The 17,811-nt window shown below is 40.6% G+C and overlaps 1 protein-coding gene across 2 annotated transcripts; it reads right to left on the minus strand.

The window, feature by feature from the left end:
• Nucleotides 1-8,956: 8,956 nt before the first annotated feature.
• Nucleotides 8,957-15,567, minus strand: septin3 (septin 3). Of its 2 annotated transcripts, XM_054603867.1 has the most exons (10): nucleotides 15,439-15,567; nucleotides 15,174-15,282; nucleotides 14,899-15,027; nucleotides 13,144-13,225; nucleotides 12,778-12,915; nucleotides 12,168-12,285; nucleotides 10,903-10,998; nucleotides 10,627-10,723; nucleotides 10,463-10,514; nucleotides 8,957-9,086 (listed from the first exon to the last, which is right to left on the minus strand). In XM_054603867.1, exons 1-10 carry the CDS (start codon nucleotides 15,565-15,567, stop codon nucleotides 8,957-8,959), a joined length of 1,080 nt encoding a protein of 359 aa, XP_054459842.1. The 2 variants fall into 2 exon arrangements, with proteins under 2 accessions (XP_054459842.1, XP_054459841.1); XM_054603866.1 differs by having other exon boundaries at nucleotides 15,174-15,567.
• Nucleotides 15,568-17,811: the final 2,244 nt, after the last annotated feature.

Genomic DNA, 17,811 nt, shown 5'->3' on the forward strand with positions numbered 1-17,811 from the left:
TCCAGTTAAAACAGCTACACTGTAACACAGTGCCTCTGCATTGACACTGACCTATAGAAAGAACTGACACCTTTCAATAGAGCTCTTGTGTTTAGGGAACACTGTATGCAGACCACAGGCAGCACACAATGCAAGACTTGAATCGTCAGTGAACGATGATGAACAAACATGTGCACACGGATGTCGCAACGGTTGAGGGAAAATAATTTGCACATACATTTCCGCACAAAAAGGGGCGATCGGATATTTATCGTTGAATCTAATACTTAATATCCAATAACAGGTCAGTCCTGTTAGTCCTGAGGAGCAGATGAGCTACGTAAGCTCCATGTTCCAAGTAAGAAAGGCAAAGGTGAAGAATCAGGAGAACCTACACAAACAGATTCCCATGCTCGACAGACATACTGTCTTTAACGCCAATTCAACATGATGAATGAGCCAAAAGACCACTGGTAAGGACAGACTAGTGCCAGGCGGAGCAAGACACACCACTAAAACTAATGGTTGATAGTCAGAAACAGACTTTCCGGGGGGGTCGATTTTTGTGCCTCCCCGATCTTCCAGCCTGTGACCGGGAAATCGGTCTCAGCACTCTATCTCGAAGGACATTCCAATTCCAAAAAACGCATCTCGAGGAGCGAGGAGGTTTGCCCGTTGCGTAAGACTTTTTTTGGCACCAGTGACATAAGAAGAGGCTTCACACACAGCTGGAATATTTTTTTGCGTTTTGTGTTCATAAATTGCAGTTATTTAAGTTGATCAAACCTTTTGCCCTTCACTACTGGTGTTGCATGTTTTTTTTCTTGAATGTAAGTTTATCCAATTCAACTAATGTAATAGTGACATGATGTTTACCATTCTCTTGCATTCCGCTGTATTTCATGTTGTCACATAGAGAGAGAGGACTGTGTTTATTTGTATATATTATACAGCACTCAATCATATATATATAACACATGTCAGTCTTTATTTTCACAGTACTTTTCAAACAAACATGTAGTGATTCATACAATAAAGTATATATAGGCTATAGTATATATGTGCGTGTGTGTATGTTAAATAAAAATGTATGACATCCGTACTTTCTTGTCACAATATTCTGCATTATGATTTTAATTAAAAGCAAATATATAAGTTGTCGTGAACACTGCTATGCTGCTCATCAGATAACATACAGCCGTATAACAAACAATGGACAGCTAATGCAGCTGAGCCACATGACATGTTCCACTGACGCTGCTTTAAAGGCAACAGTGTCTCATTCGTTAAAGGCCTGTTTCCTCAACTTCCTTATCTTCCTCGCCCCCTCCAGTTGCATCACCCATGGGCGGGACTAGGAGAGGAAGTGAGGAAAGGAACCAAGGATGTACAAACAGGGGAATGAGTAAGGCCGTGGGTGCGTCAAGGCCTTTAGACTCTCAGTTCCCCATCAGGGCAGCGGAGGGCGCAATAGTTCAAAATAACAATCGGACAATAATATGACTGTGATGATGATCACAGTTAATAAAGAGAAACTCCTCTATGAATGTTGTCTGACTCATCTGAAGTGGGGTCAGCACCCACCTCCGCTGCACAGCGCTCCAACAGCTGCTGAAAAATGAGAGGAGCACAGTTGCACTACAACAAATAATAGGGACATTAGCTCTGCCCGCTAACAGACTGACTGACTGACTGTAAACAGGGTGCATGTTTCAATTTTGCAGTTTCAGTTTCAGATTGCTATTCACATAGCTCTTTGAAGTGCCATTTCAATAAAGAGAATTCCATTGTACCATCTTGAATTGTTATTGCAACAGATTTTGGATCCTCCACGTTGAGGAGGTGTTGTGCTCCTCTACAGTAAAAATAACTAGCCTTAACTCAGAAACACAGCTGCTGGGTAGACTGCTAAAAATTACATTAGCATATTTTCTACACAAGTTTCTTAGAAATACAGATATCTGCAAATCCTTTCTGTCCAAGTGCAACAGCTGACAATTAGTACCATATATGAAGGGTTCATTTGCAAAATAATAATTAAGTGATGCAAATAATTGCAATGGTTTAGAATGCAAATATGCTGGAATAAATATTGAATGACTAATGTAACAAGTTGCTTTATAACGTAGGCGTATATGTACAGTATGTGCATGTATACATGTCAGTTAACAGTATATTCAGCAGGTACAGCAGCTTTAATTTATATATTGACTTAACACTGTGTATGTAAACAATATAAGATGTATAGTGTCATTTTAGTGTTGTTAACAGTTCATCTGAGTGACGGCTTGCGGGAAGTAACTGATCCTGTGTCTGGTTGTTTTGGCGTACAGACCTCTGTAGTGCCTACTAGAGGGGAGAAGCTGAGACAGGTTGTGTCCAGGGTGTGAAGAGTCTACAGTGATGTTTCCTGTTTGATTCCTGACTCTGAAGTTGTTTTAAGTCCAGGATGGAGTGAACAGTCTATGATGGAGGGCGGGATGGCGGCCGATGATTTTCCGTTTAAGTCAGTTTCTGTCCGTTTGGTGGCGGATCCAAACCCCCAAAGTGACGTGACGTGCAGAGAATGGACTGGATGATTGCAGTGTAGGACTTGATCAGCAGCTCCTGAGGCAGGTTGAACTTCCTGAGCTGGTGCAGGAAGTAAATCCTCTGCTGGGCCTTTTTTTTAGGTCCATGGAGAAGGTGGATCCCAGAAACCTGCAGGCTTCAGTCAGAATGGCGATGGGGGCCGGTGTAGGGGGGGCAGCCTCCTGTCTGTTTGCAGACTCGTCAACGGCCCGGTTGAGGCTGATGACCTTTTGGGGTGTAGGCGTGGGTTAATGCAAACCTGCATTAAAACACATGCAGGTCCTTGGCCAGTTGTTGATTCTGCACAGTGTGGGGGTGATGTCCTGCAGGCCGCTCCACACTAACATATCATCACAGTAAATACTGTATGATCAGTCATGGTGCACAGCGCCCGATTGTTACTTTTCATTTCCAGAAACTTTTTTTGATGCTCTTTGTATGAAGCGTAGAGCTCCATAGAGAATTTAGCTGGAATGGGAATTTAAAAAAATGCCCAAAAGTCCTTGGTCTACAGACATCTAGAGGCAGTGGTGGACATTTGTGAGTGTGTGATTTTCTGTAGCAAGTCTATGACAGTGAAGATAACATGTGATAACAAACTGCTCCAAGCTGATTCAATGCATGTTTAGCTTTAAGAACTTCTTGACCCGAGAACGCTTCTACATTCAACTAGCATAAAGTATCTGCCTGCCTACTTTTTTTTATATCACAATGATTACTCAGGTAAAAAAAAGAATGCACGTTTGTCTTGGAGGCCTGGGGGCAGTTCACAAGAAAAGGGAAATCGGGTCTACTTTAAGGGCAGTTTGCATGTTAGATTGAGATATTTTAAGTTTTCACACTTACCTGAATAAAGAAACAGGCAAGGGTCAAAACCAGGTGGGAAATCAGAACCTACCCAAAAAGTGGGCGGGCAGAGATTCATCAAAACATGGATCATGCAGAAAGACCAAAGGATGGTAAGCTAGTGCAGATGCAAACTACACAACCTGACAGGGACTGAGTGGAGACAGGACAGGTATGTAGATGGCAGGAAAGGGTGTTAACGCAGAGCAAATATTACTCAAGATATCATTGTAGTGAAAGATTTAACTCACACAATAATTATTTGGTAGTTAAGCTGTTTTCCCAAATAACAGGCACTTCTCATAATTAAACATTGCACTTCGGGAAATATTATGAGGTACATAATCCAAGCCTGACACGCTTGAGATTTTCATTTATATGACACCTGTCTATTGATATAAAGACCTTTGCAAATTATTTTTTCTTGGAACCAATGCAAAGGTCTAAAGTCCAAAAATGTGTGCACTGTCTGGAATGCCCGACCTAAAAAAAAACATTGCCAGCATCCCAAGAGACACATTACATTTATGTAGCAACAGAGCACAGTACATTAAGAGGAAGCAGGAAAACACTTTACTTAAGAGAATTTTACATATATTATATTCAGTCTTATAAGATAAGATGTAACTTTATTATTCCCGAAGGAAATCATTTAAGAGAAAAAGTTTTGGTGCGACTTTCTTTCACTCACTTCCCAAGAACATGCATGTATGAAACTGTATATGTGTGACAATTGTAATAAAGTTTGAGTGTAAGTGCTTTAACCTAAAAATGTAAAGATGGTAGGTAATGCTGCTTATTAGAAAATAAAACATTTGGATATCTTGTCATGACTTGTTGCGTCCACCTGGCGACCTATGGGCATCTTTGATGGTGATGGTGTGTGGGTGGTGCCCCAGTGGACTAACAAGCTATAAATGCTAAAAATGAGTATGCTACGTATTAAATGTGTCACATATGTATTTGATTCCTGTTCCATGTAATGAATTCAGTTTAGTCTTGAATTACACATTTTTCCAAAAATAGAATAATAACTTGCATCGGACTCTGTTTGCAAGATTTCAAAAGGTCATGGCCTGATAATGGTGAACCTTAAAGTATCAGTAAATTGTCATAATCTGCCCAAAGACAAGTACATCTGTAAATGTATAGGACCCAAAATAGAACCCTGTGGCACACCACAAGACAGAGAAGCAGTTAATATACAAGAAAAAATCCCCTCAGACGGACGTAAAACCACTGGAGGGATCTTTCCAGAAATACTCTCCCACTGCCAACACTGTTAAAATATATGATCAACAGCAGTTCATTATAATGTGAGCTCCTTGGACTGCCTTCCAGACACACACTGTGAGCGAAGTAGAGATCAGCAGACGCAGTTCAGCGGTGGGATGAGATCTTTACAGCCTGTCGTGATTCATAGTTTGTCGATGGTCACGTTAAAATCAAAGTTTGATGAATTCAAACCAAGACTAACTAATATTTGTTTGCGTTGCAGTAATCAGATATTTTGCTTGTTGATAAAAGTCTAATTGCTTCGTTTTTGTTTTACACCGACCTATAAATATTTCACGTGTATTTTCTCCTCTACAACCTTCCTTGTGGCTCTTGACTCTGATAATCTTAGGGGTCATGGAAGTTCAACTCTTAAACTTATAAGGAACATAAAATGCATAATAAAATTCCAATTTAACAGAGTGGACAAGCATGAATAAGGAAGTTGTTGAAGGCTCTTCCTGGACATGGTTCAATGGGCACCGACACTCTGGACAGTAAGGGACTCTCTCATGCAGCTGACTACATTTCAGGTCCCATATGTCATATGTCATATCTCAGTATCTGCCAAAAAGGAAAAAGTGATTTCCTTACCTAAAGTGGCGGATAAACATTTATTGGGCAGAAAAGCAGACCCCATCACTATTGTCAGCAAACTGATGGAGAGAAAAGTCCATTTGCAAATACAAGATTTGACTGTCATGGTTTAAATACTATATTTCAACATGCTTATGGACACAACTACTCCACTTGTTCTTCCCTAACACAAATGACAGAAGACTGGTTAAAGGGGATTGATAAGGCTAGGATGACAGGTGCAGTGTTACTGGATTTTAGCGAGGCATTTGATGTAATAGATCATGATCTTTTGAGTGGTAATCTAAAATGCCATGGATATAGATCAACCACATCTCATATACAAAGAGTTCTCTTTCATGCAGAACACAAAGGGTTTATTACATTGGCAGGATGTCTAACTGTAGACATGCCTTCTTTATATCCCAGAACAGAGCCGCTAGGCTAGTCCTACATTGCCCGATAAGAAGGAACACAGCAAAGCACATCATAAACTCACATGGTTACCAGCAGAGAAAAATATTGCCTTAAACACAGTCCCATTCTCAAGCAATAGCATTTTATTAGACCAAAACCAAGATTTAACACAGTCAAATGACCAAATGTTGTAACTTTCAAAATTGTTCAGAGTCATCAGAGCAAATCTAATGACTAATTCAATAAAGACAATGTACTTGAATGTACATTAGAATGAAGTTTGTGAAAATTTGAACGACAACTTTCTCAATGTTACATAATAAGAGGTTCACATGTGATGAACATAACGTAACAAAAATATGTTGTTGTATACAGTATGTATATGATCAATATGATCTACTGATTTCGGACCCAAGGAAACCTTACTAGTACCATTGGCTTCCGCTAATCTGGATCCTTTTAAATAAATATATAAATACAAGGTTCACTATAACAACAACAGCTACTACAACTACTTCTACCACTACTACTACTGATAACAGTAATAAGTAGTGTGCAGATCTCTGCCAGGTTTGTCCGCAACAACCACTGCTGTATTGTGTAGTTAAATGAATACAACCCACAATTGGCTAACCCCCCGTCTAAACACTAATGGCCCATAAGGCACTGGACAAAAAACTTAATTCAAACTCAAAAACAAGCAGCGGCGTACACACGTAATCTACTTGCTGTCATTGTATAACACACGTCATACAATTGCCAAAAACTCAGCAAGCTGTCTGCCAGCATAGTATCAGAATCAGAATCAGCTTTATTTGCCAAGTATGCATTCGCATACAAGGAATTTGACTTCGGTTTTCCCCTAGTGACCAGTAAGAGTAGTGAGTGAGGAGTCAGCAGGAAATCAAAGGCAGTATAAAACTCACTCACAACCTCCAAGATTCTCCTGGCAAGACAATAAAAATATATATTAATATTAATTTGAGAACTTTGAGGGTATGATATAAATATTAATATAAATCATGTATTCATTGTTGAGACATTAATAAAAACAGCTTTTTCAGAAAAACATGGGTATGTGCTTTTATTAAATAAAGAATAAATTACAATAATAAGACATTAATGTATAAACAACTCAATATAACACTTAAAATTATATCTCAAATGTGTCACAAAAACTTTGAGAAAAGTGGTTATCAAATAAAGGTATATTGTGAAGTTCTACCAATTCAAATGGATGAGTGATATGTGGATAGTGGGCTGTCAGTTTAGTTACAGGAGTTAAGACAGCAGCGATTTGACGTCATGAAATAGCAATTTAAAGTACATCACACATTCAGGAGTATTTGATAAATTGAAGTTGCAGTGATGTGTGAACTGATTGGTTGTAAGCAATCAGGCAGTATGGACACAAGCATGCACTCACAAACACTGTTTCAAATTTCTGCTTGAAACCTTTGACTGCACTAAAATCACAGACAACTATTAGCAATTTGTTACAGACGACACATTCCATATCAAAATCTCACAAAAACGTATGATTGTATAAAATGACTATTCAAATTAAAACAAAACAGATTGATAGATAGCGAAAGATTGAATTACTTGTAGTTTTGGCATATTTGTTCTCTACTGCAGACACTGCAGGGCAGAGCAGTACAACAGTCGAGTTCCTGAAGAAAACTCAGTAAACATGATTACAACTTAATAAATCAAATCAATTTGGAATAATTGCACCAACACTGTGGGTGCATGCATACCACTGGGGTAATATAATTAAACTTTCTTGTAAACCTGATCAGTAGAGATATGTTAGTTATCACGGAAAGCAGTGGAGGATCCAAACTCTGTAAACGTCATCAGGAAATAACACTAGACTGTGTAAAAACATACCTAAAAATCTCAGCAGTCGGAATGTCTGAGGACACAAAGCTGATCCAAGTGCCCTACGAGTCACTGCTTAAACATGGCAGAGTGCTGCCCCCAAGTGGTAAAAGATATGAATTTCATTTTAAAATGGCATCAACAAAAATACTGGTCACCACATTAGAGTTCTGTATTGTTCACAAAAAAATAACTTTGCACAAGACATCAAACAATTTAAAAATAATTCTGTCCACCTGTACCATGTCATTGGTTGGATTTCTTTTGGGTAAGAAAATATTCTTTTCATGAATGGTCAGTGTGTATGGTGACAAGAAAAATGCATAAAATCTACTGAGCAAAAAACCAAACATGAGCAAAGGGTTGTGTTTTTTCTTTGACTGACATGCTGCAGGCTTTTAGATCACATTAACATTGGGGGCATGTTGTCTGTTTAACTGTCAAAATGGGCTACAAAGTCATTCAGAATTTATTTAAGTATTTATTAAAACCACTGATCTGTTTTATAATTATCCTCCAGGGTAACTGCAGGAGCAAATGCAGCTAATGTAATTGAGCTCAAGAATAAATGCATATTTCTTTCCAAAAGTGGTGTAATGAAGCATGCTGAGCTGTATCGTCCCAAAGTGTTTAGTTTGTGCTCACTATTACGCTAAATCATGGAATAACAGAATCTGCAGTATGCACAGTCATGCATCTTGCGGATTCTTTAATTACACACGCACACTGATGTCCGCAGAGTTGCATTTCATATGGGAATGGTGTTGCAGCTTTCTTTCATTTTAGTATGCAGGTCTGTGCACGCAAACTATTTTTAAATGGAAAAAATCAAAACATAAACAGGGCGGGGAGCGTTTGATTTGTTTTGGTAAGTGAGGGTGGGTATAAAAAAGACGGAACAGCTTGCTCTGTTTGTTAAGCCCTCCTGACAGTAAAGCCACGGGGATTCTTTCCCTGTTGCTGCTGAGAATTTTAAAGAAGCAATTTGTAGCTGTATCCAGCATCAATAACGCACAGGAATTATGATTAGAAAATTTTAAGCAAATCATTTAATTTGATGGAATTCAGACATCAGTTGCTACACGACACTTAAACTTAAAATTTTCCTCTTATACTCATAGAAATGTGGCATTTTCTAATCCTACACTAACCGTTTGATAATAAATGACAAGGCATTGGCAGCTGATAAATTGTTAATTTGATAATGGCACTAAGTTATCTGTTTGGAACTGCTCTTTAGGAATCAGAAAGTTAAGAGTCGGAAAAGAATGTTTAAATTACACCGATTTTTACAGATTTAAATGTTTTCCAAGCATGCATCGATGCCGTGGTAACAAGGACAACAATATTCTGTAGATTGGTCTATCAGCTTCATTGCACTGTTTTAATCTCACGCTGACTGAGCTGACTACAGGTTGCTTTCCTGGGTGTCACCGGTGGTTATCGGGTGAAGACCGCCGTTCGCGTTCAGTCTCTTGGCACGGTAGGTTTCATAGTGAATGTTGTGAGTGACCTCCTTCAAATCCTGGAGGTGAGACCTGAGAAAGATAGACACATAGAGGGGACATGATGTTATATATGTATATATCTATTTGATAAGGAAGTATCGCTAAAACCCTGCCCCCTGCAGGACTGGACCCAGGAATTAAATGAGTACAATTTTAAATCAAACAGAAGAAATACGATTCAAAATGCTTATTATGTGCTTATTATGCTTATTCTAACAACATTATCATGTGACACAGCAGAAATGATTAGTTGATTAATTGATAGGTTGATCATCATAAAGGTAATCAGCAACTATTTTGGTAAATGTGTCATTTGAGTAATTTGTTTCAGCAAAAATGCCCAAACTAATCCTGGTTCCAGCCTCTCAAATGTGAATATTTGCTGGTTTTCTAAGCTTTCTGTGATAGTAGACTGAATATCAGAATATTATAACAATATTCAATTTGAAGACTTCGCCCTAAGCTCTGTAAAGTTCCAACTTGTGACACTTTCCTGACAGTTCATTTACCGAACAATTATTCAATAAATCAAGAATATCATTTGCAGATCATTTCATAATGAAAATAATCATTAGCTGCAGCCCTATTATTTTTACCCACGATTTGTGTTGTTGAAATACAATGACGAAGACAAGTTTCCCATTGTCTCTAATTGCTCCTTAAAGGTGCTATGTGTAATACCTGGCCACATAATCCAAACAAATAGAGGGCATTATTAAACCTCTAGTGGGTCCATACAATCTAAACCTACAGTCATCAGTTCGAAATAACAAAAACAAATACTTACTAACGGCAGGGCGAGATTACGCAAAATTCAAAATTTAGTTATCAGTTAGCTGTAGTAACTGCAGTAATTTTTTCCGCGATAACCCGAGGGCCGGGGGTCTGATCCCGGGGAATGGCCCAGCTCCCCGCCAGCAAACGTTCTGTTGCTGCCATTACACAGGTTAGATCCAGGGCTCCAAAATGCTAACGTAACGAGGACAATACGAGAATGTATACATTTCCTCCTTTCTGCCACTTTGGATTCAATCCAATAAATAAAAACGGACACTAACTCTGTTACTCCAAAATGATAGACTGCTCTCAAGGCAGCGTTACATCTTCGTCCACTCATGTTAGACTGAGGGCAGACTGGACGCTGCAGTGACTCACTATCGCCTCTTTAGGTACGAGTGGTACAACAAGACAGGACGGGCCGCGGCTAGCTGGTTAGCATGCTCATTTCAGTAGATATCTCAGCAACACATTACATAGGCATGACATAAGGTCAACACTGTAACCTCTTTACATTAAGATGATAATGTTACTTTTTTTTTTTGTTTGTTTTAAGCTAAAATTTTGGCCAAATCTTACACATTGCACCTTTAATTCTGTAAGTCTGTACATTTAAAAGGCTATTTTACCTGATCAGGAAGTCTCTCATCAGGGCAAACTCACAATGGTTTGGATTTTCAACTGCAAAAAAAATTAAAAAATTGGATAGAATCAAATGTCATGACACCATCAGTATTAGTTCTCTTCATAACAACTGTAAATGCTACCTATAGAGAAAAGCCATATGACTCACCTTCTACAATGCCCCACGCCGTCTTCCTCCCCAGAACTCGTTTGCCATTGACTTGATATTCTTTGTCGCTGCCCACCACAGCAAAGGGCATCGCCTCCTATGGACAGAGACATTTCAACACGGCTCAGTGCACCAAAGAGCCGTACAAGGTTTATGAGATGAGGCAAATACACATCATGCCTCAGTGCCCTGATATTCTTTTTGGAGGAGGGAGGGAGAGGGAAAGACTCAAGGCATTAATGAGTGTGAAAAAAAAAGGAAAACAGAACTACTTACCCTGATCTTGTCATTGTCGCTCTTGTCCTCCATGTCCTCGTCAAACTCTTTCTGTGGGTAAAACTCAATCCCGCCCATCTCCAGCTCCTTCCTTACCTGCAAAACAAACCAAAGCCAGTGTACCCAACATTCTGGAGAGGATATTTATAAAGAGTCAAATCCATTTTTGGATCCCTTAGAAAAGCAAAAACAAGCAATACAATCAAAATTGACATATAATCACTTAATAAATCTGGTACACCTAAGTTGATAGCAAACAGCTGTTTATTTACACTTTTATTTGTTATCTGGCTCTTCAGCTGCTAAATGTTCCACTTAGTTCACCGACTGGTCACTAACTTTATCTGTCTGCTGTCTTGGTTCTTAGGAAGCCTCGACTTCAGCATTTTAGCATTTAACATCTTGCTTTTTTCCCATCGCCATCTTGTTTTTTTTCCAACCAGAATTGACACAAGAGGATGGGGCTAAGTACAACTGAATGCTGAACAAAATATGTTTAGGCGACCAAAATGTTATAATTAACTTTCATTAAAAACACTTTCAGTTCATGGGTCAAAGTTGTAAGACGAAAACACAGCCAACTCCCAGACCGGACAACGCCGTGGTAGCGACCTGTCAATCACAAGGTAGCCCTGCCTTAAACATACCCTGCTTTATGGTCTATTTTACTCTAAATGGGACCATAATTTAGTAAATGAACATCATGCTGTATTGAAGAAGACTTGAAATTAGAGATTGAGACCATAAACTCATGTTTACAATGTTTACTGAGGTAATAAATCAAGTGAGAAGTCATTTTCTCATAGACTTCTATACAACCAGACTTATTTTTGCAACCAGAGGAGTCGCCCCCTGATGGCCAGTGGAAAGAATGCACTTTCTCGTGGGCTTCCCTATTCTGACCAGAAGGTGGCTGCCTGGTTTCCATTTTCTCTCAATGTACAAAAATGAAGCCAAAATATCCTGCTGTGCGATCATATCATGTCATATGGTCCATCTTTATCTCAAGTCTATAGTTTGTCACTTTGAGCATCACCTTTGACATTAAGCATTTATAGTCATTTGATCCCTTGCTGATGTAAAAATAGTGATTAAAGCAGCTTTGAATACCAAAATATCTATTGTGCAGGACATCTCATGCGTATCTTTAACATTTCCTAATAACTATAGGCATTGACGTGACATATGAATGAATAGTTTTTAATTGTAAATAAGCTAATATTGGCTGATATGTAGGTCCGGGCGATTTCTCAGTTCAGACTCACCCGCTGTTTGAACTCCAGTCTCTCCTCAATGGTCATCGTGTCTGACTTCGCTATGACGGGAATAATGTTGACCGAGTGACTCAAGCGCTTCATGAACTCGATGTCGAGCGACCGCAGACTGGGACAGACGGACGGACAGACAGACAGAGGACAGAAAAGAATGAGGGTGAGTGAATAAGTAGATTTAGGCTCGACAGTGAAAAGAGGCTCAGGGTAACAAATAGCAGAGAGAGGCACAGGGTTTTTATTCGTCATGTTTTATACGTCTTAATACCTTAATAGTCTTGCAGCAATTACAAAAGACTTACAGTGTGGATGCTATTTGAAAAGGTGGGCTTATCATTGGACAAAGGTTGTGTCCCAGTTCTTGTTTGCCTGCACACAAAACACCCTGTCGGCCGCAATTACCCCGGCTAAGAAGGACGGCTGTAATACAGAAAAGGCTGAATCCGTTTATCCATCAGAGAGCAATTTCACACTTGTCGGCAGCAGCTAATTGTGAGGTGCTCAGAGGAGAGAGTGTTGTCTGCAATATAAAGTAGCCCCCTATCGATTCAAGTCACGAAATGTCGGAAAATAAGTCTTTACGTTCTGACAAAGACGAACTCACGAGTGTCCAGTCGGGGTGATGAAATATATACAGCAGTGCACCCTGGTGTCGGGGATGCGCTTCTTCCTGGTGATGTTCACCTCCTCCTTCAGGAACTTCTCGTACTGCTCGTTGATGTACTTGGAAATGGGCTCCCAGCTGTGGATACGACAGAAGAGGTCAGCTTGAGGGGGAAAAAAATGAGTTGAGCAAGAAGAGAGGAGGATAATAAGAAGACTTTTACGAGTGAAACCATTTTCAATGTAATTTCGGGGGAAACTGGATGCATCGTCGCATTTTGTAAGAAGACCAATTGTTCTCGTGAGATAAGGCAGTGATGATGACATTTATGAGGCTTTTATGATATACAGGAGGCGGAAAACCCACCAGTTGTCGTTATTGATTTGGTCTCCAAAGCCCGGGGTGTCGACGACTGTCAGCTTCATCTTCACACCACCCTCTTCAAGGACTGTAAAAAAAAAAAAAAAAACACACACACACACACACACACACACACACACACACACACACACACACACACACACACACACACACACACACACACACACACACACACACAAAGAAACGGGCAACATAAACCACAGCTGTTGCTTTGTATGTGGAGACACCATCACTTATACGCAGCTGCTCTGTATTTGACATGTCATATTCTCTATGTGAATATTCAACAGAGAAACAGCAGCAAAAAAAGTAAAAAAAAAAAAAAGAAGATCTGATTGAGATATTTTTAACACGTCTGCTGTGTCTCTCTGGCAACGACGCTCTCTGGCAGGAGCGCAATGATGTCGGGTCACTTTAAACCGCAGGCTACGCGTGCGTGACAGTAGTGACAGCTGAGCTCTGTCCCAGGGTTTGACACATCCCCACTGTTTCCACGGAGCTGTTAAATCATCACCGTAGACCAGTTTGGTCGCCGCCATAACGAGTGCTGCATGTACTGAAGAGTCCCCGACCGATTTCATAAACAGCATGCAGAGCTGTCTGCCAGTGACTGGTTTGATACTAACACGGGGGAGGGGCCCTGAAGTCAGATGTTCTCAAAGGCTACACATATCGGCTTTACGTAGGAGTAATCTGCTGTGTATTGTGAGCTAATTAGGATTCCTTCCAAACCAAAATCACGGCTGATTCTTGCTGCTTAGTTTGCCTCACTTCAGCAGAAAGTGTGTGAACTGTGGAAGAATACCACAACATGGATGTTTTAGGAGAGAAACTCAGTAATGAGGGAAAGAACTCTGACTCCTCGCTCCACAACATTGTTAACAAACCACAAATTGAGCCACATTTAACTCTTTGTGTCAGCTGTGTCAGCAGGGGTTGTTCACTGTTACCACGGAAACGTCGCTCTCAGTCTAGAGACTGTCTGGCGTTTTGGTAGCAAACTTTTTAGGCTTTTAAATGAGGTGACATTTAGCTTAATGCAACTGTGTAACTTGTGTTGAATATTCGCTCATCTCTGTGTGAAAGTAGTCCCTGATATTTGAGGAGTGAATTTCTTTTTTTTTTTTACTCCTACATGTCAGAAAAACACTTCCTCACAGTTACGGACATACTCTGAGGGCTGCAGGCTAAAGAACAATCTGTACTTGACGATGACTAAAAAGCATTTGTCATGATGTAGTCATGTTACTTGCTTGTTTGGACCTATTTTGATTTGGTTGCCTGTCCTGACTGATCTCCACGGATAATCACAAAAATCGAATTAGCTGAACATTAAACAATCTGTCCTCTCTCAGTGATCTGTTCATCAGATTTTAAGCCAATCTATTTAACAATTTATAGATATGTTGCAAACAGACAGAAGAACGCATTAACCCTCTTCCAACTCAGTTTTTTTTAATGATATATAGTATATTTATTCTACATTCTATTCTCAGTAATTCTGAGGGGACAGCCAGCTATGAACGGTCACAGTAAACAACTCATCAAAGTGTCACACAAAGTTCCTTCATAAGACACACAAGTTGGGCCGAGCATTTGTAGCTCAGCTGAAACAAGAGCGCACTTATAGACTAGGCTATGTGGGCCTTTTAAGAACGCAGTCAGAGATCGTTAATTTTATGCTGCTGTAAATGTCTGGCTCTGGGGATAGAGCAGAAGCTCTCTCGATGCTTCACTCACCATGAGACACGGCTTTGATCTCGATAGTTTTGGGGATCTTCTCATCGCGGGCCCAACCTGCGCTCCTCCTGCTCACCTGGGACTTGAACAGGGTGTTCACCAGAGTTGACTTTCCGAGGCCGCTGTTACCTGAGATGAGAGGGAGGAGGTAAGATTAAAGAAAAAGAAAAACAGAAAGTGTCCTGTTACTAAGGAAGATTTTAGATTGCTTTGCAAAAATCAGAGACGAGGAATAAAAAGGAATTCATAATATTTAAAGATATTCTGTGACTTACCGACAACCATGATATTGAAGTCAAAACCCGTCTTCATGGTCTTCTTCCTCATCTGCTCTATGATGGTGTCGATACCAATGTACCCCAGCAAAGCGGATCCGCCGCCGGCCTTGTGGGAGCCTGCATGACCGCTGTGACCTCCATTGTGTGCTGCAGTGAGACCCCCGACGTGGCCCGCACCATGGCCGACGTTATGACCCACAGCATGGGTGCCAACGTGACTCCCGATGGGGACTGGAATGGCACTTGGAGGCAGAGATGAAACGCCGCCTCCTCCCCCGATGCCCGGGCCCTGGGGCGGGAAGGGGCTGGAGGGGGAAGGAGCACCCACATTTGGGGGCTTGGCCGGGACGGCTGGTTTGGGTCTCACCTCTGGAGGAACTACGTCTGACATGTCTGCAGAAGAAAAGGAGAGGAGGGTCTTAAATATGAGTTTTAACCATCAGAAAACACATGAGGAAGTAGGCCAGTGGAGCAGGCCGAGGCCTTTCCTCCATTGACTTGTTCTACTTTGAAGAAATGGGTTACGGTCCTCTTAAAGGGTTAGTTCACCCAAATAGATAAAAATATTTTCCCCTACATGTAGTCACATATAGAGTTTTGATTTTAAGAGATCATCAGAAGAACAGGGACAATGTTTGAGAAAAGAGATGCTGCTTTTAAGCAAAATGGGTATTAGCCAGATCTCATAGATCTACAATAAATACAGTTTTTTTAAGCAATGTCATTATAAAATTCAGTATATCCAATATCAGTGAGGGCCACCAACTACATCCCTAAAGTCACCGCAATCCGCTAGTTTAGCAGTTTAGACTTTATAAGTCAGGTGTTGGATCGGTACTCAGGAGAGAGGGTACATGGAGAGGGTCGGTGGTTCGATACCCGGCTTCGGCAGTCGATGTGTCCTTGGGCAAGACACTTAACCCCAAGTTGCTCCCGAAGGCTTGCCATCGGTGTGGACTGGATGATGAATGTTAGTTAGAGTCTGATGGTGGCACCTTGCATGGTAGCCTGTCATCAGTGTGAATGGGTGAATGATATGTACCGTATTTTCCGCACTATAAGGCGCACTTAAAAGCCTTTAATTTTCTCAAAAAACGACAGTGCGCCTTATAATCCGGAGCGCCTTATATATGGATTAATTCTGGTTGTGCTTACTGACCTCGAAGCGATTTTGTGTGGTACACGGCGCTCTGTCAACATGTTTTAGTACGACTTTGGTAAACTACAAAGCCGCACCGCTTGCAGCATTACGGCTACCGTAGTCAGGAGCGTCGCGGAGTAATACATACTGTGCTTCACCATAATGTTACAGTGTGTGTGTATAAGGACCCCAACATGGCACCTGTCAAGAGACACGCTTACGACGCAGACTTCAAACTCAAGGCTGTCAGTCACGCAGTAGAACATGGGAATAGAGCAGCTGCGAGAGAATTCAACATTAATGAATCAATGGTACGGAAGTGGAGGAAGTTTGACTGACTGACTGTTTTGTTTCGCTTAATGCGCCTTATAGTCCGGTGCGCCTTATATATGAAAAAAGATAGAAAATAGACCATTCATTGACAGTGCGCCTTATAATCCAGTGCGCCCTATAGTGCGGAAAATACGGTAATATACTACTGATTGTAAGTCGCTTTGGATAAAAGCGTCTGCTGAATGACTGTAATGTAATATTGGTTTTAGTGTTTATGGTGGCTGATAACAAGACTTTGCAGTACAGAAATGAGAAAGATGTGTTGGAAGTGATTTAACTCAGATACAAAATGTCAAAACAAATCCCTATCAAAAATGTGGAGTGTTTTCGTAATATCAACTGATTTAGCATTATCAGATTTGATCAAATATCATTATCTGCCTCAAACATCCAGTAAGAGGGTCAGGATGTGGTAGCCTACTCAGTATAGGCTGATCCCCAGAGTTTAGGTGCAATTAGTGGATGTATCAATGAGTCGATGGACAGAAAATGTATCAACAACTGCTTTGATAGTTAATTAATTGTTTTGAGTCATTTTCTTCAAGTCTCAGCTTCTTGAATTTGAATGAATCCTTTTTTTCTTAAGCTACTGTGATAGTAAACTGAATAACGGGCATTTTAAACTTGTGGTTAGTTGCAGCCACACACACACACACACACACACACACACACACACACACACACACACACACACACACACACACACACACACACACCACATCTGATAACTCTATTATCCCCCATTGTATCAGAGAGGGAGTATTATATCACAGTATTTGCAGTGAACTCATCCTTTAAGTGAATCAAGCGGTGAGATAGACAGATGGCTACAGTGACAGGCAGGATGAGGTGGATCAGCTCATCCCTGCAGGGTGTACACATGGATCAGAGATAAGGACGATGCATGTGATGCAGATGATGCACATACAGTCACAGATAAACCACATTTATAGAATTAAAGCCCTTTACGGCTGAAACAGACCATAAGTGCCAACATGACCGGTTTGACCTGCTTTCTCTCTCAAATGAAATAAAAACGTTAAAGGCCACACACTGTGTCGCCATATGTCCATGCTGAAGGACGTCTCTCTGCTTGAACAGGACACATGAGGTCCTCTCCATCGCAGCCCGTCGACCCCCATTGTCTCCCTGCAGACATGC

This window comes from Anoplopoma fimbria, chromosome 9, assembly GCF_027596085.1.
Source record: "Anoplopoma fimbria isolate UVic2021 breed Golden Eagle Sablefish chromosome 9, Afim_UVic_2022, whole genome shotgun sequence".
Classification (NCBI taxonomy): Eukaryota; Metazoa; Chordata; class Actinopteri; order Perciformes; family Anoplopomatidae; genus Anoplopoma; species Anoplopoma fimbria.

Coding starts and splice junctions, on each gene's coding strand:
- septin3 (XM_054603866.1), bottom strand. CDS start 15,567: ATGTCAGACGTAGTTCCTCCAGAGGTGAGACCCAAACCAGCCGTCCCG. Junction 13,226..14,898: donor GATCAAAGCCGTGTCTCATG/GTGAGTGAAGCA, acceptor TTTTTTTTACAG/TCCTTGAAGAGGGTGGTGTG. Junction 10,999..12,167: donor GACTGGAGTTCAAACAGCGG/GTGAGTCTGAAC, acceptor TTTGTTTTGCAG/GTAAGGAAGGAGCTGGAGAT.